At 37.9% G+C, this 25,600-nt stretch overlaps 3 protein-coding genes across 51 annotated transcripts in view; 2 read left to right on the forward strand and 1 right to left on the reverse strand.

Moving 5' to 3' along the window:
- Positions 1–6,322, forward strand: part of camk2b1 (calcium/calmodulin-dependent protein kinase (CaM kinase) II beta 1) — a 52,098-nt gene extending 45,776 nt beyond the window's left edge. For 25 of the 46 annotated variants that reach the window (XM_043239999.1, XM_043240009.1, XM_043240013.1 and 22 more), the window contains 6 exons: positions 604–744; positions 908–1,075; positions 1,717–1,792; positions 1,867–1,961; positions 2,040–2,274; positions 3,074–6,322. In XM_043239999.1, the coding sequence (XP_043095934.1) occupies positions 604–744; positions 908–1,075; positions 1,717–1,792; positions 1,867–1,961; positions 2,040–2,272 (713 nt within the window). In that variant the 3' untranslated portion in view covers positions 2,273–2,274; positions 3,074–6,322. The remainder of the gene's footprint in view (positions 1–603; positions 745–907; positions 1,076–1,716; positions 1,793–1,866; positions 1,962–2,039; positions 2,275–3,073) is intronic. The other 21 variants (XM_043240044.1, XM_043240046.1, XM_043240045.1 and 18 more) reach the window with 1 other exon arrangement.
- A 557-nt stretch (positions 6,323–6,879) lies between these two features.
- On the reverse strand, positions 6,880–10,279 carry si:dkey-174n20.1 (uncharacterized protein LOC796174 homolog). Its single transcript, XM_043240361.1, has 4 exons — positions 9,960–10,279; positions 9,310–9,552; positions 8,642–8,944; positions 6,880–7,582 (listed from the first exon to the last, which is right to left on the reverse strand). The coding sequence occupies exons 1-4, from the start codon at positions 10,078–10,080 to the stop codon at positions 7,323–7,325; spliced, it is 927 nt and encodes a 308-aa protein (XP_043096296.1). The 5' UTR covers positions 10,081–10,279; the 3' UTR covers positions 6,880–7,322.
- Positions 10,280–10,326: 47 nt separating this feature from the next.
- si:ch211-225b11.4 (thyroid adenoma-associated protein homolog) lies at positions 10,327–25,104 on the forward strand. 4 transcript variants are annotated; one of them, XM_043240357.1, is made up of 31 exons: positions 10,327–10,551; positions 11,087–11,267; positions 11,362–11,448; positions 11,938–11,965; positions 12,053–12,201; positions 12,297–12,419; positions 12,506–12,626; positions 13,011–13,156; positions 13,239–13,323; positions 13,411–13,538; positions 13,740–13,937; positions 14,132–14,849; positions 15,179–15,331; positions 15,482–15,591; positions 15,991–16,151; positions 16,819–16,952; positions 17,071–17,229; positions 17,302–17,459; positions 17,558–17,692; positions 17,811–17,915; positions 18,223–18,423; positions 18,531–18,681; positions 18,762–18,999; positions 19,877–20,116; positions 20,204–20,405; positions 20,665–20,853; positions 22,038–22,285; positions 22,779–22,949; positions 23,120–23,389; positions 24,112–24,314; positions 24,507–25,104. In XM_043240357.1, exons 1-31 carry the CDS (start codon positions 10,421–10,423, stop codon positions 24,743–24,745), a joined length of 5,562 nt encoding a protein of 1,853 aa, XP_043096292.1. In that variant the 5' UTR covers positions 10,327–10,420; the 3' UTR covers positions 24,746–25,104. The 4 variants fall into 4 exon arrangements, with proteins under 4 accessions (XP_043096292.1, XP_043096294.1, XP_043096293.1 ...); XM_043240359.1 differs by having other exon boundaries at positions 20,207–20,405; XM_043240358.1 differs by having other exon boundaries at positions 13,014–13,156.
- The last annotated feature ends 496 nt before the right edge of the window (positions 25,105–25,600 follow it).

A 25,600-nucleotide genomic window follows, 5' to 3' on the forward strand; every position in this document is an offset into this window, starting at 1 on the left:
AAATCCTTTCTGACCCTGCATAGACAGCAATGCAACTGTCACATTCAAAACGTTAGTAAGAACATCGTTAAAATTGTCCATGTGACATCAGAGGTTAAACCGTAATTTTTATTACAAAGCCTTTTTTTTTCAAATGAATGCTGTTCTTTTGAATTTTATATAAATTGAAAAAAAAAAGAATAAAGTTTCCTCAAAAATTCCAACCCATTTATTTTCAATGTTGATAATAAGATTGAAAAAACATGTTTGCGACGGTACAAAAATCCTTTTTTTGTGTCTATAGAAAATAAAAATGACAATTCAACAAATTTTTTGTACAGTGACATTACTATATAATGATAAAAGACTATAAAAAAATTTCAAAAATATTTAAATTTGTGTTACGAAAGTGAAAGAAGGTCTTAAGGGGTGGAATGACATTAAGTAGAGTAACTAATGACGGAGCTTCCTTCAGATACCCAAAAATCATTGAATTATATACAATGATAAAATTCCCATTTTTGAGTTAACCGTTCCTTTAATACCACTGCTATTCCTGTTCGGCTCCTTTTCTAAGCTCAACTCCATTCTGTTATTTCTGTCCTGCCCTGTCTGGGCCCACAGCTGCAACTAAGTTCACTGATCTATTGGGTGTGGTACGTCGGGGCTCGGTGCCCACATCTGATGGTGAGGGGGGAAGCACTATCACTCCAGCTGTTGTTTCTGCCCCCTGCACTCCCCAGACCCCCAGCATTCCCACACAGAGTAAGTCCCTGATGGACCCGTATGCAGAGAGCTCATTCAGGAGAAGTTGCTCTGTCCATGTTTATTACGAACTCTATTACGAAATCCCTGCGTATTTGATTCGCCATGTTTTACCCTAGTCTCTTCTTTTCTGTCATCTGCCTTTCGTCAATTATGCATCCAGTGTCACGTTTGACTGATCTAGTGAGCAGTGTGCGCAGACCTACGGCCCCTCATACAGACAGCGAGCCATCGGCAGCCAGCAGACCCCTTACTGCCCCAATATCTGCCCCAACACACCCCTCCCCTTCCCCTGCCCAACCGTCCTCCAGCCCCCTGCCGTCAGCACATTGTGAGTATGTGGTGTCAGTGTCTGAGCTGGCATTACTGACACAGCAGCTTGAGTTTTTGATTTCCTGGGAGTGTAAAAAGGCAGCGGTGATGCTACTGGGCTAACATGCGTACAGTGTGGATTTCTCGGGTGATTTAATCACATTGCCGCGTGCACCTGGGAGTAGCATGTGCTGTGTCTCGAATGCGTCATCTTACGACCGCTTTTGTATTATGAGCAGGAGAGTGTCTCACAAGTGTTGTTGTAGACTTGTACAGCACATACACACACAAAACAAATTATGTTCCCAGAGATATAAAAATTTCAAATATGAAGATTCAGTTGACTTCATTGCATTGTGTTGCCTGTAGAGAATGGAGTTGTTAGTTGAGTCCTGTGACTAACAGAGCTGGAAAGGAAATGCTGTGTGTGAGAGCATGGGCGGTAAAGTAGGTGGCTAAAATCTGTCAGGGTGGATGTTCAGACAACCTGTCTTGTTTAACACATTAGAAACAAGTCTGCCGAATAAAATAGACAGAAGCTGTTGAATATGTTTTGCTGTGTTTTAACAGAGGTGACTTTGCTAACCCACAATGCTCAACCTGCGCATACTAGTACAAGTTAAGCTGGCTCCTGTTAACCCTTGACTTCTCTTTCAACAGCACGCAAACAGGAGATCATCAAAATCACCGAGCAGCTTATTGAGGCTATCAACAATGGCGACTTTGAAGCCTACGCGTAAGTCACTTGCGTATTTTTCACTTCATTCACCCACACTTGACCGTGAACGAGATGGTTTTAATTCTTTCCAGTAAAATCTGTGACCCTGGACTCACCTGCTTTGAACCCGAGGCCTTGGGAAACCTGGTGGAGGGGATGGACTTCCACAGATTTTACTTTGAGAACTGTAAGTTGAGTCAGGTCACTTCTATCCTGCCGGTCACGACGTCTTTCGTTAAAGTGTCCGTTTCTCACACTGTCACAGTGCTGTCTAAGAACAGTAAGCCCATCCACACCACCATCCTCAACCCTCACGTGCACCTGATTGGAGAGGAGGCCGCCTGCATCGCCTACATCCGCCTCACGCAATATGTGGACGGGCAGGGCCGGCCGCGCAGCAGCCAATCGGAGGAGACGAGGGTGTGGCACCGTCGAGACTCCAAGTGGCAGAATGTCCATTTCCACTGTTCGGGAGCTCCAGCAGCCCCTCTGCAGTGAAGGTACGTCCTCGTCTAGACGGATATAATGTTATTTAATGCTTTAAGTCTAACAAATGCTCCTTTTTAAAGCGTGCGGTCACATGTTCTTTTGAACTGAAAGAAATTAAAGAATCCTGAACAAAATTAACACGGTTTTCACAAAGCAGCACAACTGTAATTAATAATTAGAAATGTTCCTTAAGCACCAAATAAGCATATTAGAATGATTTCTGGAAGATGATGTGACGCCGAAGACTTAAGTAATTCCGCTTTGCCCATCACTGGAGTTAAGTAAAATTAAAATAGAAAACAGCTATGTAAAAGTGTAATATTATTTCACAACATTGCTGTTTTTACTGTATTTTTGATCAAGTTAATAAAAAAATCATAGCAGCCCCAAATTATTGAATGGTAGTGTATATAGAGAGACTGGGGCTAGTTGTCTCACTTTTTAGGGCAGCTTCATTTATTGAAGCCATTTTTTTGTGTCTTAAATCTTGGCTACAGTTAAAAAAAATCATTCTGTATTCTCCTTGAAATGTGACAAAATCAAGGATATAATTCACCATGGTAAATTTTGGTCTATTAGCCCTTGTGAGAAATACATTATAAAATGACTAAATAAAATGTTGTTGGAACATGTCTTTTCCACTTAATTCAATATTTCTCTATAATTTCTTTGAAATTGAGTAGCAATTTTTATTTGAAAATTGTTTCTTTTTTTTCCTTTTTTTCAGTGTAGTCTGCTCATTGCACATTCTCGAACAGTTGTTGTTGTACAAAGCGATAAAACACAGCTAACGATCTGTTCTTTCCTCAGGTTGAGCTCATTGTAATCACATCTAACAAGAGTGCCCAGCCAGACATGGAGAGTGCAAGAGTGAAAGAGAGAGAGTGAGGGAGGGGGGAAGTTGGAGAGAGAGAGAGGGAGGAAGGAAAGCGAAGCCCAGTGATGGGTGGCTGTGAGTCTGCAGCGCCTGACCCTCCCACACTGGGCCCCGCCCCCTCGCCTGTCAATCACCTCACCCGCCAATCACTTCTGTGCATCATCGTCTTTTGTCTTACCTTCAACTTTACCCCATCCCTCGCTCCCAGACACCGTCCCTGTATCTTTACACCCGTGCAGAGACTCCCTTTGTTGTGCACATGTGCTGTGTGGAGTTGGACAGTCTTTGATTAGTACGGATAATAAGGCCTCAATGAGTCGTCTGTGAAATGCCATGCTTTTCCGTCGCACCTTCCCAGTGTGAATATTGTTACACTGATTCGCCGTCCTTACTTACAGTGTGTAGATTTTCAATATCGTTGTTATTATTATTATTATTATTATTATGATTGCTATTGTTCTTACTGTTGTTATTAGTATTAAATACAAAGGCAATTGTACGTGTCACTTACACAATTCACGTTCTGGATGCCAATGATTTTTAATTTATGCCTTTTCTTTTCACAACGTTTTTTGGTTTATTTTTATTTTTTGGAGAGCATGATTTTTTTTTTTTCCGTGTATCTGAAGCGGCCCGGGTTATGTGGAGAAATAAGGGCCGCCATTTATGTACAGGCTTCTCAATGTGATTCACATCCAACCGACGCGTCCGTCCATGTGTTTAAACGTTAGTGGACATGTTGGTGTGACTGTTTTGGGGCAGATTCTACCAGAGCCTGATCAAGAACGATGTGACATTTGGGGTCTTCCAGCTTTATTTCTTGCATCATTAGCGCAGATTTATAATAAGAATAAATCCGCAGATTTCCTATGAGTTGGTGAAATTTATATTGGATTAACAACTCGTTGTTCTGGAAAGCCACAATCGTGCTTTATATGTAACCCGTGACACCAGTTGCAACGTTAGTATTAGATATTAGTGTTGCGTTTTTTTTTTTTTTTTTGTTACTTCTTCAGCTGAGCCAGCGGTGTTAGAATAGCGCCCTTACAGTTGGACTGACCGAATCAATCTAAAAGCCATACATCAGCCGATCTTTCAGTAGGCATACGAGACGACCACCTCATTTATGCGTTTTCTCAGAACAGGGGAAGATGTGGACATCCAATGACGACTATTGTATCTCTACACTAGTCACAGTGGAGGTTCAAAACCATCGGAGGCCGTTAGGGAGCAGCTGATCGGAGGAACTTGAGAAATTTGTTTAAAAATGAACATTTCTGTGATTTTTAAAAGTTAAAGTATTTGCTCTTACGCGTTTATTGCTCTTATATTTTCGCAACACATGCTATTTGACTTGCTATTACTTGTTCTATTTTTGAGAGTTTATATATATTTTGTTTGTCATCTGTGTGTGAGACTTTTAAAGAGAGTGACGAATTTGTGACCCTGGATCCTTTTTAAAGTGCGTCCAGACTTTGGATGGGCAAAGTGCAAGGTGTGTGAAAACTTTCGAAGGATGAAGAGGTTTAAATTTAAAATCGGCAGCAATAGTTTTATATTTCAGAAGATGGTGAGATGTAGTTTACGAAGTATACTTCGCAACTTTATGCTGGTTTCAGTCTACTTTTTGAAGGGATGGTAATTGCGGTGAACTGACGCGTCAGTGTGACATCATCACCCGGTCATGTGACTCGTTTTATTGACCTTATATATTGATTGTGTCCTCAGGTTGTATTTATTTATTTGACTACATTATCGCAAATTCTTACGTGCTTCTTAAGTGATGATGTTTGAACACAATAGCTTTGAGCCGCGTCATATCGATGATGACTACTGATCTTTTGATGTTATTGTTTGAAAGCAATCGTTCGAAGCGCCTCTCAGACAGATGGAAAGAGGTGATCTCTTACAATCCAATCAAAATACTTCTCTCAAACGAAGCGACCCCGCGAGGCACGTGTCTGTGTGTTTGTGCTCCGGTGTTCTGCTTCTGTTACGGTTGCGTCTCGTTCTTGGATGCTTTTTCATTCAATACTTCACCTATGTTTATACGAGTCATCAAAGTTCTACGTCTGTCCGCTCCCTAATTTAAAAAAAAATAAATAAATCACAAAAAACTAAACAGCATGTAAAAAGTGTACTGTTCTCTGTGTGTTTAGCAATGAAATAAACATGTTAACGAGTAAAAAGTGCACATCACTATTAAAACAGGACACACAGTATTGAAACTGCAGATTACTTGCATTTCAGCTGGAATTTCTTTGCATGACAGTCACTTGAACACTAGGTTTGGTGTTATCTTTTTGATTACATTTTTTTCTATTGAATGCTGGTTTACCTAAACCTTTCTCTTATCTGTTTTACCAGCTTTAAGTGCATATATATATATATATATATATTAGTATATATATATATATATATATATATATATATATATATATATATATATATATATATATATATATATATATATAAAATATTTTTGTCCCAAAATGATGCTGACAAAAGCAGTGTAAATGACGAAGACTATAGCTACGAAATGTCGAAGATATTAAGATTATGGAAATGGTGATATTTCTACGGCATGCTTTTGTATTAAGCTCATTGTTGTCAAAGCAGGGTGACTGATATTTATATTAACGACTATAAGATTACTCATTAGTATGGGACTGCTTGACTTCAGAGAAGCACTTGCAATATTAGCTAAATATGCATGGGTTTTTGGAAATCACTTTTAGCTAAATTTGTATCGGCAGTGACACAGTTCTGCTGTTTGTGCTTTGCGAATATTCACCGAACCCGAATGGCCAATAAAACCGTGGATTGTTTCTAACTTCTATCGGTATTTCGTTACTAATTTAATAATTAAAGCTCAGTAGATCCAGAGTTTTTCTACCTGCACCGACAGCGCCGTCCGTCTTTTAGCACAGGGCTGTTTCCACTCCATTCGTCATATCGTTTCTGTGATTGGAAACAGTACCTACCGGATAGTTTCTCTGAAGTTGAGTTTTCTCACAGTAGCCCTCTGTTAGTTTTGTTTTTTCTGTATAAGATAATATTCTCTTTGATTTCTGATGATTCTTACTTGTGTTATTGCTATGTTCTCCAACATGCTCTGTGTATTCCCTGACTTAAGCAAATGTGTTCAAAACATAAATAAATGAGATGATTTAAATACTGAAGAACTGTGTGCATGTTCATTCAGAATTGACTAACGATTTTATATATATATATATATATATATATATATATATATATATATATATATATATATATATATATATATATCTATATCTCTGTTGCAGCTGGGCAGACCTGATTGTGTCAAGCTTTTTTTTTTGCTGAAGAGTTAGAACAACTGCTGTTAAACAACTGTTTTAATTATTATTTTTTTTAATAATGCAGGCTAATGGATTATACCATATACCAATAAAAAACCTTGTAGCTCTCAATAGGTTTATTTTAACATTAAAAATAATTTCACCTTAGGAGAAAATTAATTCCCATTTTTACTTCCTTAACCTGACTGGAAGGTTAAAGCTGTCAGATTTTAAAAAATTAAATGCTAGAATTTTTATTGTACTTTTGTCTGCGTATGTTGCTATCCGTTGAGGGTTTTGGAGGAGATATTTGTACACGACTAAGTGAACTGTAATGGAATTTATTCCTTAATTGCTTTTTATCTAATAGCTTTTAAATGCATTTTAATGAAAAATTCTACCTTGAGGGAAAATTAATATGGTTTTTCCTTTGTATTTATTTTTTTGTGTGAAAAATTTCAACTTTGACATGGAGCGCTCAAATGAATGCAAAATTAAATGTAAATTGCTTTGGATAAAAGCATAAGACAAATGCATTAATAGAACCTTTGTAATTCTGCTAGATTTGTTTGCTTTCAGGCTTTGATTAGTTTGCATTTATAAATAGCTACCCTCCATCTTAAATGGAATTTGCGGTGACCAATTTACATTCTTTACTAATTAAAAACATTTGATGAAAACAAGGGTAATTCGATACTGCATGTTAAAAACCATGCCAATCATTATATAAATAACAGCACATACAACTCACACAAAATGTGTCATAAATATCGCATTCTTACAAACCAAAACATGGCTTTCTATAAATAACATGAGAATCTGTTTTATCAAACATGCAAACAAAAAGCACTGTTAACTGTTGTCAGGCCAATTTAACTAGTCTCTCGCTGGCCTCCCAAAGTTTTTTTGCTACTCCAGAATCTCTAGCAAAAGCTCTAAGGTGAGCCGGCTGACAATCAGTGAAATATCCTCCGTTGTGCTCGAGCACGTCGTCTGACACGGCGCAGTAGACCACCGTCTGTGCCCCAGCCTCGCACGAAACAAAAAACATGAACATCACCACCTGCACCAGGATCCGGAACAAGACGGAGTAGTGGCAGGTCCAGTTACTCTGAACGTAACCTGAAAGAGACAAAAGCTTTAAGATGAACTTCCCAATAATCAGTTACAATTTCTTTCTAAGGTAAAAGATCAGTACTATTAAATATGATCTCACTTTTTTTCTGAATGTTTGACCAATTCTTTTTTTTCTTTACAATTTTAACTAGGCAACTTAAAAATGTAACTACAACATGATTCAAATTATTTTTTAAATATTATCTTTGTTAATCCTTTTATTTTATGCGCATGGCAATACAGAGCAAGGGGAGTATATGCGTTTATAAAGCTTTATAAAAAATGTATTTGCGACTGAAGAAAGAAATACATAAACATTTTGGATGAGAAGGGGGTGAGTACATTAACGGGACATTTTAATTTGTAAGGGAACTAATCCTTTAAAGAAAACATTTTTCCAAGTTTACCACACATTAGGAGAGTTGAAATTCTGGTCATAATTTTTTTTCCAAGAACATTTGACCAATCCCAAACCACATCAATCTTAACAACTACTATATGATTTTGTATTTAATCATATATAATTGTCCGGGTAGGCTGGAGTAAAAAAAAAAAAAAACTCTCTTGAAGGAACAGCATCACATCCTCTTGAACCACTGTTTGAAATTTATCTTCCAGAATGGAGCAGTAAGTTTCGGGAGCTCATTTTTAGTTTATCTCCTATCCTGAAACGCCTGCCTTGCAGAGATTGACTTAAACGAGCTCCTAAAACTTACTTTCAAATTCTAGAAGATAAATTGGTTCAAGAGGATGTAATGCTGTTCAAGAGTCACTCACAACTTATCTGTTTATAAAACCTATGAAAAATCTTAATGGATTTGACAGCACTTTAGAATGTTATTCTTATTAAGTGAGGGTCATTTTTTTGGATTTTGTACCTAAGCAAAGTCTCTGGGAACCTGAATCATTGCACTTCTACAGACTCCGGGAAGGGTGCAGTTCTAGAAAATGATGGTTCTGGAGACTAAATGGTTCCTGATGGTTTCTGATCTAATTCTTGCCCAGCCCTAGCAGCCCCAGAACCCACAAAAATTTTAAAGTCAGCCTTTTTTTTTTTAATCTCACCAGGGTGAACGGCATACGCTGTCACTCCTTTCCCCTCCAGCATGCGAGCGAGCTCCTGTGTGAAGTAAATGTTGGCCAGCTTGCTGCGGCAGTAGGTGAAGAACGGAAACAGGTTGTAGTTGAGATCTTGGAAGTCCAGCTTCTGGTACTTGTAGCTGGAGCAGGTGAGATTTATTACTCTGCTCGGTGAACTCTCTTTTAGCCGTGGGAGAAGAAGGTTGGTCAGTAAGAAGTGGCCAAGGTGGTTAACACCAAAGCACATGGAGAAATCATCATCTGTCCAGTCGAGGACGCTGGGCATGCCTGAGGATGGGGGAAAAAACAGTTGATGAAAATACAGTAAAACAGCAATACTGTAAAATATTATCACAAGTTTGTGAATGTGAGTAACTTGTAAAACATTTCTTCTTAATGTTTTTGCTGCTTAAATCATGATTCACCAGCATTTAAGGAGTCAGGATAAGTAAGATTTTTCAAAAAAAAATAATTACTTTATTTCAACAAGGCACCTTAAACTGATAAAAATTATAGCAAAGACATTTACAATATTGCAATGTCTTATAATATAGTTTATAATGTGTGTTGTACTTGTATAGTGTTGTCCCCAGACCTCAATTTGAAAACCCTACGTCTAGATCACCAGTTGCCGCCCGGATATCAATCCTCACCCGCATTATTGATCAGAATATCCAGCCGCTTCTCCTTTTGTAAGAAGGCTTTGCTGAACTCTCGTATAGACCTCATGTTGGCCAGGTCGACCTCCATATACAGCACATTCATATTGTGGCTCCTTGCTTTGATCTCTCGAACGGCTTTCCTGGCTTTCTCCTCATCCCTGCAGGCGACGATCACGCGAGCTCCTCGCAAAGCCAGCAACACAGCCGTCTCCTTCCCGATCCCAGCGTTCCCACCTGAAACACACATGCGCAAGAATAAAAGAGGGTCTTAGAAGCAGAGGAGCTTTACATTCTTTTAAACACACAATTGCAATGACATTCCTAAATGTTAGTCCAGAAGAACACGCAGTAAGTGATTCTCATCATTCAAATAAAGGGATTTCACTTTAGATGATGGTTTGGTCTTTTAATATGCAACGGAATCTGTAATATGAAAACACAACCAATCAAAAAAAGTCTAAATCTTTTGCATGACCTGTAGACATACAAGGAAATATGTATTAATACAAATAAAAACACACACAATCAATCTGAGTCATTTGTATGACCTGTGGTAGCATTCAAATGAGCAGCTGTCAATCATTTTACTCTAAAGAGATGCTACTCTTACAGTAGATATGAAGCCAAAAGCACTCACTTACCAGTTATAAGAACCGTTTTTCCATCTAACCTCTTCACGTCCATGCAATACTTTCTCCGTTTCAGCCATTTTAATATCAAAAAGCACAAAAGTGCGGAAAATATAATGTATAACAGGTACATTTTCTGCTAGCCTGTAAACCAGCACAAGACAAACTGACCTCTAGCAAGCTAACGCCGCTTTTTAGCTCACACCTTTAGCCCATTCAAAGGAAAATATAGCATGCAATTGTTCATTTGGTTTCAAGGACCGTTCATTTTAAAAACGTGATGCAGAAGACTATGTTTGCAGACTGATCCTGTAGCCTTTAGCCACGTACAGGTTAGATTACCGTACAGTCGCGCCGCTAGAGGCGCTGGAGTGCGCTAATCACGCGCGCCGCAGTGTAGCTCTCCGTAGAATGACACTGAGTTGACGCATGGAGCTGTGGACGCCGGTTTGAGCTGAGGAAAACTGTCAACTATGACCATTTTACAATTTTCCTCGGGTCAAGCTGAGGCTCTTCTGAAAGCTGTCGTTTCAGAAGATCAAGTATCGTCTGATGTCAAAGACGCGCTAAAGATTTTCTTGCAGAAGCTGATAGAAAATGCCAGGTTAGGAAGCTGCTGTGTAGAGAAATAATACATTTAATATGTTACTGTTAATAATAAGTATACTGCTAAATGCTGTTTTGTTATTCTTTTCATAAAATACACTTTTGCTTGGGGTGAGTGGTCCTTTAAACTTGTTTTGAATTTAGTACATGTATTTGTATTATTTATATACATTGTTACTCTTTATTTACTTGTTGTATATTTAGTTTTTTTTTGTTATTACTTGATTTGTGTATAATGCTTTGTGTGTGTGTAAACACAAACATGTTAATAATGTATTTGGAATTGAAAACTGGCAGTATAATTACAATAAATGTAATCTATGAAATTAGATTAAGCAAGACATATATGTGAACGCAGTGCATTATTTGTAAATGGTTGTGGTGTTTCAGAACAAAAGAGAGGGTTCTCCGGTGTTGCCTGCATAAAATCTAGAAAGAGCATAAAACTGTTTTAAGAGGTTATTTGCAGTCCATGGGAGTAAAAAAAAAATCATCCCTGTATTGTTTGTGAATGAGAGATGTTTTACTAACAGGAGTGCAGGCAAACGCAGCAGGGAGCGCTCGCTGGAGGAGGCTTCACAGATCCTGCAGAAGATCCCAAAAGAAGCGCTTGCTTCCTTACAAGCTGCTGCTCTTCATCAATTCGTTCAGCTTGTTTTGACTTTGCAGTTAGAGGCAGTGACCTCTTCAACCGTTTGCCGCAAATTAGACCAAGTAATTTTCACCTTAACATGCACATTGCCATAATTTCTTTGTTCCTGTTTGTTGGTTTCCCTTAAAATAACGCCATTTTAACTCTGTTTAACAGATGCTCCAGGTCTTGGCTGAAATAAACTACTCCGTAGTCTTTGAGGAAGTTAAACAATATCTGCTGAACCTTTTGCACCAAAAACAGGTTAAAATCTCTATTTATTATATAATAGCAGTAATATTATGAAACATTTTTATTAGTGCTGTCAAACGATTAATCACATCCAAAATCTTTACATAATATATATGTGTGTGATGTGTGTATTTATTTTGTATATATAAATATAAACACATTCATGTATACATTCAAGAGAAATTTTATGTTTATATATTTATATATGATTTAAAATATAAGTATAGAAAATATATATATATACATGTAAATGTTTTCAAGATATATATACTGTTTGTGTTTGTATATATAAATATATATTATATAAACAAAACTATAAACAAGACAATCATAATTGAATAACAAATTTATATATATATATATATATATATATATATATATATATATATATATATATATATATATATATATATATATATATATATGTATGTATATGTATATATGTATGTATATGTATTTCTTAATTAAACAAAATATTTTTTTGTTGTTGTTTTTTCACAGGTGTTTTCATTAAAAGACCTTCAATTAGGTGAGTGTACATCAGTTGGCTATTACTAAAGACGTTTATAGTCATGTCTGTTGGGTTGTAATGGTTGTGGTATGTGTCCCATGGCAGCCTGTATGTTTTTGGAGCACAGCACTATGGGGCGAGAGGTTCTCATATCAGAATGTAGCACTCTGCTTAGTAAAGTCGCCGAGCTGATTCCTGTTGTTATGTCAGATGAAGCAAACAGAAATGGGCCGCTGTGCTATCAGACCGTCAAGGTGAAAGTCTTATTATCCTACCATCCGCTTATTTTAATGTTTTAAACCCCCACCGATGTGGATCTTCATCCTCACAGCTCTTGTGTTGTTCTCAGGTTTGTTTGCAGGTGTTTCAACTGCTGCCAGGTCAGGTGTCCCTGATGGTCTACAGCAAGGAAAGTGCAAATATGAGTCTGAGAGATATTTTGGAGTTCCTGATGAGCGTTATCTTAGGAGAGGTTGGCGCTTGTGGTTCCAACTTAATTTTCTGGAAAAAGCTAAAATGATTGTGTCTAATTTTGTGTCATATAAATGTGTTTCTTAGGTTTCCAGCAGAGATACTCGTTTGTTGGCTGGCACTGCAGTTGCAATGCTGCTCATGACAGTGACAGACAGTCAATGTGCAGAATCAGCTGCCTGGAGTCTGCTGCAAATCACTAACACAGGTCAGCATGCTACGGTATTTAACTGCACTTAAATAATTCCCTAACTAAATTATTTAATTCTTGCACGCAAAAGGACCTGTATGGTGTCTGTGGGGCTATGTAAAATATTTTTTGCACCTTACTAAGTTTTATCATTTGTCATTTTTCCCCGATAATATTGATAATTGTCTGTTACCTGAATGTTCATTTATTTTGTATTTTAAAATGTTATTCATTCCTGTAAAGGCAACATTAAAATTTAGATCGGTGGATCAGGACTCGATCTCGCGAAACCCGAAGCGCAACAGCGCTGAATGTCAACACGCATCTATAATGTACAATTAACTCATTCACTTCGATATTTGCTTGTCTTTTGTCATTTATGAATTGCGTGTGTCTCGACAGTAGGACCGTGGAGACTGACAGTAGGTGAGCTACAGGTGAACTGTCATCCCAGACGCCAGGACGGAGTGGACAGACTGGCTGTATGCAGGGGGTTGTTAACTTGCTGCAGAAATGACATTCTTATCAGTCACCATGGCAACCAAGGGGTACGCAAGCGGCACATAGACTGCTTTTTCTAAGAATGATCCAAAGCAGAACGTATAATTACTTTTTCTTTTGTTTTATCAGAGTTGTCTTCTCCTGAATGGGTTGTTCCCCTTCATCTTAGCTCTTTGTGAAGAAAAGCTTGACTGTCATTACTATGTTTTTCAAGGTACTAGCTCTCTATCATCATGCTGCATTCTGTAGATTGCTGGGTCTGTGCATGACAAAGTTACATGCATATGTATGTGTTTTGTAGTGTTTACTATTTGGCTGAAGAGGCTGAAAGAATGCCTCAGTGAGGTTTGGGAAGTCACTGGTGCTCCTTTAGGTTCAGACCTCCAGGAGCACCTTACACAAATCATCTGGAGCAATTCAGAGAGCCCGGTAAGCCTTTTGCGCACTGTGAAACTGATTTGTGAATAAACCCCTGACACCAAGTATGGAGTAGGGCTCTTTTTACTAGGGCCGCGTCTTAAAACCACTCATATTTTCTTAAGAAAATGTATATAATAAAATCAGATTTAACACAAGTTAATTACAGAAACATAGCCACTCAGCTGATTGTTTTCATTGCTTTTATTGTAGTTGGACGGTGTTGCAGAGGTGGCACGCAGTGCTTTCTGTCTGTTTATGGAGATCTATGAGAAGGATTGTCTGCACTTTGAGAACACAGATAAAAGACTTCATGTGGAGTTATTGAACCGAATATCAGAACTGCCTTGGGAATCTAAAGCAAAGTATTTACCGCTTACTGCAATTCTGCCATATGCAGGGACAGACAAGGTAAGAAGACACCAGACACCCTTGTACATTCTACCTCTTTTTTTCTCATTTTTATATGAATATTATGACTAATAATTGCATTTGTTTTATGGCTACTTTTTAAAAGAATGTAGACATTTATTCTGATATAGTATAGTAACATAATTTTCCAATAGTGTAAATGTAATATAAAATGTAGTTTCTTCTTCTAAAAGGTTTTGGAAATCTATCCAGCTCTTCCTTCTCACATCCTAAAATGCCTCTCCACCAATCACCTTTCTCCCTGTGCCTCAGAAGTCTACAAATACCTCCTTCAGGAACAGAAACGCGAGCTTATTATAAATGCATCCCAAGAAGCCCCACCCACTGAACAAGACTCAGCCAATCAGTGGGCTCTGCGGTGGCAACCAGTCGTTTTGGAGGCTTTGACTTCAGAATTAACTCTTCTTCAAAATAACGCCTCTAGCTATCTTTTGCCCTTAACACTACGTGCATTTCCAGGTGCTTTTAACACTATGTTGTCAGCTCTGGACCCCACAGTTCCCGGTCATCTTCACGCGTGGGCCTGTGTCATGAGCGCTCAGCGGACCACAAGTGGACATTCCCTCTGGAGTGCAGACAGCACCCATGCTCTTAAGACTCTCCATCTTGCCCTCTCATCTCTGGATGACAGCATTCGGCTCGCAGCTCTGAACCTCCTCTGCTGCAGTCCAAAGACCAAAGAAGCCCCATCACAAGTGGAGTATTCCACTCTGAGAGACTTCCTCCCACTCAATCTCAACAGCGAATCATCACCTTTCCGCCAGCACCTTCAGGCAGCGCTGAGGAAGTTCTTGGTGAGAATAAGAGACAGTTGCATGGCAAGCATCAAAGGCCTTAATAGTAAAAAAGGGCTCACTGAGGAAGACGAGGTGGAGCTTCAACAAGGAGTCGGTGAGGAGTTTAGAAATTACAATTTTATGAAAATACTTGTATGTTATATTACTTCACTACACACAAAGTGAAATATTTCAAGCCTTTAGTTGTTTCAGTTTTGATGATTATGGATTAAAGATAAAAAGTTTTCTTTTTGAAACAAATGTTTGAAATAAATAGACTTTCCCTCTATATTCTAATTGTTTGGCACATACCTATATATTGCTGAAAAGATATGTTAAAATAAGTTATGTTATATTTATATAATCAATATATTTCAAGAGAACATAATAAAATGGCTTTACTGGTAAAATCATGTGGCTTTTTTTCATGATATTTTCCCTCAGAATTTGTTGACTGGCTCTTCCAGCTGTCATTGGTCTATCTGACTCCTGACAGTAGCTTTCAGAGGAAGAAGACTGTTCTACTCCTGCTGTCTGCAGTGCTGGAAACATGTACAGACACCTGGAATCCAGACAGAAAGAAGGGACAGCCACCCGGTAACAAAACACTTACAGAAGCATAACATAGTTGTAAATCATGTTTTTGTTGAACACATATTGTGCAGTTTTATTTTTTTATTCTTATTGTTCTCATTGGTAAATATAATTAAATGATATCAGAGATTTATTTGGTTATTTGTTTTTTAGCCAATATGTCTATGCTTATAAACTGGGCTAAAGAGAGGGGAAAGTGGGATTTCTTCTCAAAGTCAAAGATGCTTGTACTGATTGGCTGTTTGGAGGATTCAACCAATGAGGTAAAGAGACAATTCTGTTTAAAATCAGTCAAATTTGCTTAGCTTAAAAGTATTAATGCATTAAAAGGTGACAGTAAGGACACTAATTAAGATAATTTTATAAATAAGAAAGTTTTCTTGAGGGTCAGAACAGCATTTATAAAATGATTTCTGAAGGATCGTGTGACACTGAAAACTGGAGTAATGGCTGTTGAAAATTCAGCTTTGTCATTACAGGAATATATTAGAAAAAAAAAATCACAACATTACTGCCTTTCTGATCAACATTGCATTAAATAATTACTAAAAAGTAACATTAAGATATTACCAAGCCCAGACTTGAACTAAGTGTATGCACCTTTGAAACTCTTGCCCCAGTTGTCCATAAGGTGATGTATTTGCCTGGCATGTGTGCTGTAGGTCCGTGAATTGTCTGCAGAGCTGCTTCTCAGGTTTTTCCCCTCATCTCTCCCGGATGATCTCACAGCTGTGCTGTTGAGGAGGGCAGAACGGCTGCTCCATAGCCCACGGGTGCAGGAGGCCCAGATGGGAGCACTGATGGTCAAATTTCTACTGCACAAGTGAGCAAACATCACTCTATGTCTTTGCACATACACTGCTATTCAAAAATTTGATGTTTGACAAAAAACAGTAGTATTATGACATATAATTACATATAATTAAATAACTGTTTTTCATTTTGTTATATATTTAAAATTGTAATATATTCCTATGATGACAAAGCTGCATTTCCATGCAAAAGTGGGATTTTTTTGATAAATAGAAATTTCAAAAACACACCATTTATTTAAAACAGTCTTTACTTTCACTTTTGATCAGCCTAAACCTTGTTTTATTAATTTTTTTTCCAGTCCTACTTTATATTAGGTGGCCTTAACCAGTTAGATTTAGCATTTATTGTGTACATGCATGTTTTGCCATTGTATTTATTTATTTTTTAAACCATATGTAATTGCATCTGTAATTAATTTCACTGTTGACCCATTCCTTACACCTTAACCCACCCTTAAACCCATACCACCAAACCTGTCCCTAACCTTACCCTTAAGTAAGTACAGAGTAGTTAAAGCCACCTAATATAAAGTGTGACCAAGTTTTCATCTCTTTCATTAGCAAAAATTGTTTTTAATAAATATAATACTGACTCAAACTTTTAAACAGATGTGTATAAGCAAAGTTTGTGACTGGTGGTAATTTATTTATTGTGTGTGTGTTTCTGTGTCATAGGGTGGATGGGACATTTGAACAAGACAAGAAACAGTCAGTTAAATTGATCAAGTTCCTTCTCACCAAACTGGAGCACCATTATCTCGCTGCCAGGAATGACATGCTGCTTGCAGCGCGTACAATGCCTATTCATGGTATAACTGACCTGAGTTTATGGACCTTGCTTGTTTACCGCTACGTGTAGATTTACTGCTAATATATATGAAAATATGCTGAAATAATCCACAAATGGAGTGTATTTTATTACTGCAGGCATTGTAAGCGCTCTGCAGAGGGGCTTGCTGGAGGTGCCCGGGGTCCTAGTGGAATCAGTAACCCACAGTGTTGCAGGAGACATTGTTTCTTTAGTAGAAAAGCTCTCTCTACTGCTGTTAGGTGTGCTGTATGGAGACCAAGACGCACAGGAGAAAGGTACGCTTCTTGAAAATGTAAAAAGCATGTCTGAAAAGATTCTCTTATTAGAATATACTTTTTATGTCACAGACGTGCCCCCATCATTCTGCGACATGGGAAATGCAATCAGTTCTCTGATTGGTCAGGATGGGGTTGAGGGGGCGGGACTTGATGGGGATGGGGAGGAGAATGTGCTTCTCTCTGAGGAACATAGTCTAGTGCTGACCTGCTGCTGGGTTTCCTTAAAGGTAACTAGAAGCTAGAAGAATGACAGAACACCAGCCTACATTTTAAGATGTGGTTTAAAACAAAGTATTATGTGTGATCTTATATACTTTCCTGGTAGGAAATTGGTATTTTTCTGGGCTCCCTGGTGGAGAGAATCCTGTCACTGCATTGTAAAGAACTGACGTTAAATATAGAAGAACTCAGGAAGGCTTCCAAAGTATTTAAAGACATCATTCTGAAATGTAGACACTGGGTAAGACAAATTTGCTCTTTTCACACTGATGTCTAAACACTTTTTCCCTCCACTTTGTTTCATAGTGATATCTCATGTGTTTGTGATCCTCTTCTCTTTTTCTCTCATCTTCCATCAGGGGGCAGTAGAGGGCTGCTGTATTGGCTTTACTAAGTTCTGCAGGGCTCTGCTGAGCAGCTCTGACCCGGAGATCAGAGAGATCCCATCCCTCATATTAAAACAGGTAGAACAGACTAGTGCTTATTTAAAGCGAAATTTCACACACAAATAACATTTTGTTATTACAAGTATATACATTTGTGTTCTATATATATATATATATATATATATATATAGAATAATAAATAAAAGTATATACAAACTATATATATATATATATATATATATATATATATATATATATATATAGTTTGTATATACTTTTATTTGGATGCAATTAATTGTAATTATTTGTTATTTATTATTTTATGATCAATTATTTATTTTGGTTTATTCTAAAATGATCTAATTATCTCTTTCCCTCCCTCTAGGGTCTTTCTGTTCTCCATTCTCCCCGTAGTACCTCAGTAACGAGGCGTGCTGCTGGTCTGCCCATGCTGATTTTGGGTGTCTTAGCTGCTGAGGACTCTAGCAAGACTCGCCCTCTTTTGGCCCAAACCGTTAACAACCTACTAGACACAGCCAAAACACCTCTTCCCCAGGACTGGGACCAAACTCTCGATTTACCACAGGTAGAGTCAGTGATCTACCTATTAAATAAATCTACAGTTTTGCTGGATCAATCATATGTGCAAGTAGCTTCGTTGGTAAAAGGTATCTTTCCCCTGATCTCTCGCAGGTTTGTGCCGTTCACACCCTTCAAGCTCTGGTGAAGGGCTCCAGTCTGGGTGTAGCTGTTCTGCAGTATACCCCTGCGGTGGCCATTCTGTCACTTACACTCCTCAGCTCACCATGCTGGGCTATGAGGAACGCAGCCCTGCAGCTCTACAGTAAAAACCGGTCACGCTCACAATTATTCTAATTTCAGCCTTTGTGAGTTAGTCACATGTTGACCTTTGACCTCTTGTAGGTTCTCTCTGCACGAGAATGTTGGGTCAGCAACCCACCGGTGAAGAGGGCTCTGCTCATTCTGGCATGTCTTCTCCTTCGTTCTTTAACCTCTACCCAGCCCTACAGCCCTTCCTCCAGGGGGCGCTGGAAAGAGCAGCTCTAGACCTTCATCATGCCACCCTTCTCCTGCACCCTTCCCTCTACCCTGTCCTCACCCTGCTCTCCAAACTACAGCCTGGTGCTGAGGAACAGACACGGTATGATGGTGCATGCATCCAAATTCATAAACGTAAATATATTCTATTACATTAAATAGTTTTTTTTGTGTATTTTTAGTATTAAATTGTGTATAACGCTATATTATATAATATTAATATTCTGTATTTTATTATATTATATAGTATTATATTAAAAATAATAATATATGATTTTAAACTATAATTTGGTTATTATGTTGTATTGTATTTTCCGATTTAAATATAATTTTTGTTTAATTTGTAAAGTTCTATGTATATTTAGATTATATTATTATTTTTAAATCATATAATATAATGCTATGCTATCACAATATATATAAAACTGTATATATATTTAAATCTGGATATTATATTGTATTGTATTTTGTCAAGTTTTTAGATTTTTATACAGTAAAATTATTATATGATTTTAAACTACAGTTTTGTTATTGTGTTGTTTTTTTCAAATTTTAATATAATTAGAAGTTCAATACCATATAATATATAATTTAATGTGTATTTAGATTTTTTTTTTAAATCACATGATAGTATTCTATACAATCATGTGATATATAAAACTGTGAATATATTAAAATCTGGAGATTTGATTAGATTAGAATAGAAAATTTAGCATTTTATTATGTTTAAATTTTTAAACATGAAGTTGTATGATTTTAAATGACAATTTTGTTATTGTGTTTTATTATTCTTTGGATATGAATATAACTTGCGGTTTAAATATATTACATTATATAATATTATGCCAAATTTGAGAATCCAAATTGTTAAAGACAATATGATTTTGATATCATAAGTAGATTTTCATTATTTTGGATATTCAAATCTGTCAAATGCTTTTTCCCCTCAGTTTTGTTTGATGTCTTTGTGTTTTCGTCAGGGCTCTGTCAGAATTCCTGCCTCCGCTCTTCCTCCTCGCTGCCAGCCCAGTCTATGGTGTACGAGTGATGTCATCAAGAGCCCTAGTTGCTATGATACCACCAAGTGAATATCTGGCAACTGTCCTGCAGTTGGTGGAGAAGCTGCCGGAATCACCGGATGTCGTGTGCTGTCACAACAGACTGCATGGCCAACTCCTACAGATAGGAGCCATACTGGCCGGGGCACTGAAATCTAACATGTAAGAGAGAGTGTATCCCATTAAGGAAATGCCACTTTTCGTCATTATCGTCATACTCCATGATCAAATTGCAATCTGTTCGTTTAGCAGTCGGTCATCTCTCAGTGAGGTTGTGAGTGAGTTGGAGTCCAGACTGTGGATGGTATCTGTGATGCAGCGCTGTCCATTGGTGCGGCTGGCGTATGTGGATATAGTGAGGCTGATAAGAGGCCAGTGCTCTGGGGCCTTCCTCACTCAGCTCTCTTCTCAACTGCTGCAGGAGATTTCCAGGACTCCAGACATACTAGAGGTGCTTATTCCCGTCCTTTGGAGTGTGCTGTCTTTTTAAAGGGTTAGTTGACCCCAAAGGAAAAGTCTGTCATTAATTACACACCTTCATGTTGTTCCAAACCCGTAAGACCTTCCTTTGGAACACAAATTAAGATATTTTTGATGAAATCTGAAAGCTATCTGACCGTCCCGTAGACAACGCAACTGAAGTGTTTCTAAAAACCCTTTAACATACACAGTAAGAGAAAAGTTGATTATCAATGTTTTGTGTGCTTTAGGTTGGCTCTTCTTCATACCACCAAAGTGCAGTGGATTTCCTGTGCGGGGATCCTGAGTGGGCTTGTCAGGCGTGGCAGCATCTTGCCAATGGCAACGCAGTAGTACGTCTCTCATTGGTCAAGTCTGCAACAGAGGGGCGTGGCTGGAGAGGAACTGCCCTACAGCAGGTTATGGAGAGAGAGCTGCAGGTGAGCATTACTGTAGCACTTCATTTTTACCTCTGTATATGGTCAGTTGATTTTGTTGCTGTTTTTGTATTAAGGACACTTTAATGCAGGGGTATCAAACTCCAGAGCCCTGCAGAGTTTAGATGCAACTCTAATTAAACACACATGACCCAGCTAATCAAGTTCTTCAGGCTCATTTGAAAGCTTGGTATGTGTGTTTGAGCAGGGTTTGCCCTCCAGGAACTCCGTTTGACACCCCTGCTTTAATACAATAATTATACTGAAATAAACAAAACAGCTACTTATGTTGGAATAAACTGCATTTAGTGTACTGTTTACAAGTTTGAGGTCTATAAGATTTTTATTTTTTTAATAGATAACTGTTTATGTAACGCTGATGTTGACTCTGGGCTTTTTCACTCAGGGCATGTTTTTGTGCTCTGTTTCAGCAAGACACAGTGCAGTGGCCAAAAACATCTTTCTAGCTTATTTGTGCATAAAATGAGATAGATTGACATCTTTGGCCGCTGCATCATGCCTTGCTGCCAAAAGTCGGTTCACCGTTCAAAAAGTATCAGATTAAAATTTTTCAAAAATGCATTTTGAGACGTTTATTCTGTACTCCATCTGGTTGTTTATGAATGCTTCTGTTAATGTCACTTTACTCATTTTGTGCTGCTCAGGCATTAAAACATTAATTTCTATTACGTATTATTATTTTTATAATTGTCTTTAATGTTTTAAAATGAAAGTGTTTGTTTATAGACCTACTGCTAAAGCCTTAGTTTTCACAAATTTTGAGCCAATTCTCAAATGTTAACAAAATACAACTAAAGGAAATTAAAACAATCAGGATCCATTTAATGCGCTGCCCTGAAATCAGCCTGCAGATCTTATTACACTCTTCATGTTGTTGTGTGAGGGGGGGTGTTAGTCATTGTATTCAGTAATCTTTAAAAACACGCTGGCTTTGTAGTCAGCCAGGATTTCCGCCCAGCCAGTGAAACACCGAACTGCTCTACATGCCATGAGAAATTAAATATACCACAATCTTATAATGCTTTTAAATCCCTTCTCATGAGAACCAAAAGATCATGATTGCAAGAATAATAGATGGGCGAGTGCGTGTGTGTTTTTTTTGTGCCTTTTTCTTGTAATGTCTGGAAAGGGTCTATTCGAATAACAGTGTCTGTCTTCTCCTGCAGGCAAACCTAAAGAAGGCGCTGTTGGACCAAAACATGGAGTACAGAGGAGCATTCTTGACCGCGTTAGTTGAGGTTATGACCCCTGAGGAAAGCAGTCTTGCTCTGCCCTTTCCCTGTCCTTCAGGGTTTGAGGAGACATGGCTTGAGGAGTGCGTGGAGGTTCTGTTTACTGATCTGGAGTCAGATACAGGGGGACCCGTGCTGATCTCCACTGCTCTGAGTGCTGTGAGCCTGCTCCTTTGTCACAGGTAAAATTATGGGGTCAAAATTCTCGACCAAAGATCAGTAGGTCCATGAAGATATTTAGTCAATTTCCTGACATAAATATATCAAAACCTACTTTTTAATTGGTAATATGCATTGCTAAGAACTTAATTTGAACAACTTATTTCCTCAAAATGTAGATTTTTTTTTTTGGCACTCTCAGATTCCACCTTTTCAAAAATGTGTATTTTGAAAAAAGTGCCCCTTTTTTATTTTAAAATACATTACAAAAGCATACAAAAAACACACTTAAATATTTAGCAGTGAACAAATACATCACATTCTATTTATTCCCCAAAATAAATAAATATAATTACGAATACAATTACATAAAAATAAAGGTAATGTTAAAAAAGAAGGAAAAGTCTGTGCTGTTTATTATCAACTTATGCTTCTAAAAAATGTAAAAGTCTTGAGCGATGGCTCATGGGTTTACCGGTGCTCAGACTCTGACTGTTCTCTCTGTCATTCTCTCAGCGTGGACTTGTCTTTGCTCCAGCGCTGGTGTAAGTTATTAGAGAAGCACAGGCGTCCTGAAGCTCCTGAGGTCCTCAGAGCAGCCTGTGCACGGGCTCTGTGTCTGTGCGGGGTCCATGTAGTGACCAGGAGCCTGACGAGATGCCCAACGCTCAAAGAGCTCAGTACCAGGTGAAATAAGGAGCTGTGCTTTGATCACTCAATTAGTCTGGGCAGTGAGTGACCAATTGCAAATTCATACATGTGGTCCAGGCTTTGGATTGCTGTTTATTATTTGATGATAATTATGCAGGAAGTATTTGATGTAGAACTAAATTTCTATCCCTCTGTTTTTTCTGAAGCTTGATCAGCACAGGTATCTACCTGCTTCAGGACGAGAGTCCACAGGTGAGAGTGAAGGCGGCTGTCTTTGCCTCTCTGCTCTCCTGTTCTGTCCGACGGCCCGAAGACCCACAGAAATGCTTCTACATGCAAGTGAACCGGGCTCTGCACTCACTGCTCGACCTGCTCTTAGAGAAATTCTGGGACGCTAGTTGTGCTTTGGAGGCCTTAGTGTGCCACTTACCTGACTGTGATCTGAATGCTGTACTGAAGGAGGCCAAAGAGACAGAGTACGTCAATCCACATACAGAAATAACAATTTAAGCCAATCATTATTTACTGTTTGTGCATATTATTTCAGAAATGCTACTCATGTTTAAAAAAAAAACGAACACCGTTTTATTTTTAGACAACATTCAGTTTCAAAAGTTTGGGGTTGACATAGGCAAGTCAAGTTTTTTTATATAGCACATTTTAAACACCGTGTAATTCTAAGTCCTTTACATAAAAGAAAAGAAACAAATTCTGTTAAAGTTTATATTCATTCCACCAAAAGATTGTATGTTTACTGTTTACTCAGCAAGTATACAATTAATGTAATCAAAACAATAAGTGACTGTAAAGTAACTAAATTATTTTATGTTTTAATTATACTATTATTATTTTACATGCATGTTGTATTATCAGAATGATTTCTAAAGGATCGTGTGACACTTCAGTTTCACTTGAGACTGGAGTAATGCCTACTGAAAATTCAGTATGTTACCATTACAGGAATAAATTACATTTTAAATCATTTCCATTTAGATTTAACTATACATTAATAATATTTTACAATATTGTTATTTTACTGCTTTTTCTAATGAAATAATAAAATCTTACTGCCCCTAAACTTTTTAAATTTGAATGGTAGTGCAAATTTTAAAAATGTTACAAATGTTGACACATGCAATCATCCTGTTTTTCCTCTGTCTCTTAAATTCTCAAGTTTTTGTTTTCTTATGTCGGTCAGATGTCGCAGTCTGTATGAGCGGGATGAAGCAAACGTGTTTGCAGAGCCATCTGTGATCTCTGAGTGCCTGTTGCCACACCTACTGAATCTGTTTAAACATTACCCAAAATCCTCCACTCTCGCCAAGAACCTCGAGTGCTGGGCCCGGGACAGCGCAGCCATTGTCAAAGAGAATCTCACAATTTGTACTCAACTACAATTAGGTATATAAGATCTCCATAATGATCTCCATTTTCACATTAATTATATCTAATTAACTTCCTGATGTTCCTTTGTAATTAAATCAAAAACCTTTATAATTATAATATCAACTGTAATATTTTTTTTTATAGTTTGCATGTAGTTGTTGTGTTTACGTGCCAATTATGTCATAATATCTCTCATTTGTTGTCTAGGTGATGTCCTGAATCCTGATTGGCTGAGTTTGCTAATAGAACCTCATTTCCATGGTGCTCTTTCAGGCCTGTTCACTAGAGCCATTATCCTACTCCAGCTGCTCAAGGAGTGTGATTCTATACGACCCCTACTTGACCCTTTGAGTTTATCTACAACCCTTCAGGAAATTCACAGACGGTTTGTCTTAAATGGACTCTTCCTTCCTCAGGTCTTCATCGATGCACTAAGGACAGATTAAACCAGGGCTGATCGTGATTGCGTTATTTTCCGTATTGAGTAGAAATTATTTAAAAGAAAGAACAACAGCGCTTTGTTGCGCAACACAAAAAAACGTATCCACATCAACAGCCAATATGGAACAGCAGTTCCTAGTGTAGCACATCTGAATCGGCTGAAAGATGCCATTGTTTCTGGATGGGTGGTGATTTCTGAAATGGAGTGCACTGCAGGACAAACAGACTGAGGCGTCACAAAGACTCAGCAAGCGCCTGAGAACGGTGCATATATTTTTAGCCAGATCTCTCTGTGGAACCAAATGGGTTTCATGCTTGTATATTGATGCATTTTATTAAATAAAGGTTAAATAATTTGTAGAAACCTTTTGGCTGAGCCTGATCTATTATACCAGTAACAGTATTCTTTTCCCTTTTATAAAATGTTTTTTTTTTAGCTGATTGATGTTTTGGTAGCCAGTCTCTGCGACCTCATTGGTTTTATGTGGAGTGGTGGCTCATGGTTCGCTGTGATAACGCTTCATAAAAGCCCAAACCGGTTTGAGCTGCCTCACACCAACCTCCCAGCATCTTCTGATGCCACAATTATCTCACTCTTTTCCTGTGATTCATCCTTTCTTATATTCCCAATACAGCACATTTTTAATCATTTTATCCCACTGCTTTTTTAATATATATTTTTTATTTCTTAATCAAACCCCCTTTCAGATCCTCATTGTGTGTTTGTGTAAGCCACTTGTACTCAGGTTTCCACTGCAGGGGTAAATGCATCCAGCAGTGATGTAATGGCTTCTGCGGCAACAGTAGAGTTGTCCTGTGATAACAGCAGGGGAATAGTGTCTGCTTTATGCCACATTAGA

Source organism: Puntigrus tetrazona, chromosome 5 (genome assembly GCF_018831695.1).
Source record: "Puntigrus tetrazona isolate hp1 chromosome 5, ASM1883169v1, whole genome shotgun sequence".
NCBI lineage: Eukaryota > Metazoa > Chordata > Actinopteri > Cypriniformes > Cyprinidae > Puntigrus > Puntigrus tetrazona.

Coding starts and splice junctions, on each gene's coding strand:
- si:dkey-174n20.1 (XM_043240361.1), bottom strand. CDS start 10,080: ATGTACCTGTTATACATTATATTTTCCGCACTTTTGTGCTTTTTGATA. Junction 8,945..9,309: donor TATTCTGATCAATAATGCGG/GTGAGGATTGAT, acceptor CCCCATCCTCAG/GCATGCCCAGCGTCCTCGAC. Junction 7,583..8,641: donor AGCGTATGCCGTTCACCCTG/GTGAGATTAAAA, acceptor TGTCTCTTTCAG/GTTACGTTCAGAGTAACTGG.
- si:ch211-225b11.4 (XM_043240357.1), top strand. CDS start 10,421: ATGACCATTTTACAATTTTCCTCGGGTCAAGCTGAGGCTCTTCTGAAA. Junction 19,000..19,876: donor GGTGCTGAGGAACAGACACG/GTATGATGGTGC, acceptor TGTTTTCGTCAG/GGCTCTGTCAGAATTCCTGC. Junction 24,315..24,506: donor TTGTACTCAACTACAATTAG/GTATATAAGATC, acceptor TTTGTTGTCTAG/GTGATGTCCTGAATCCTGAT.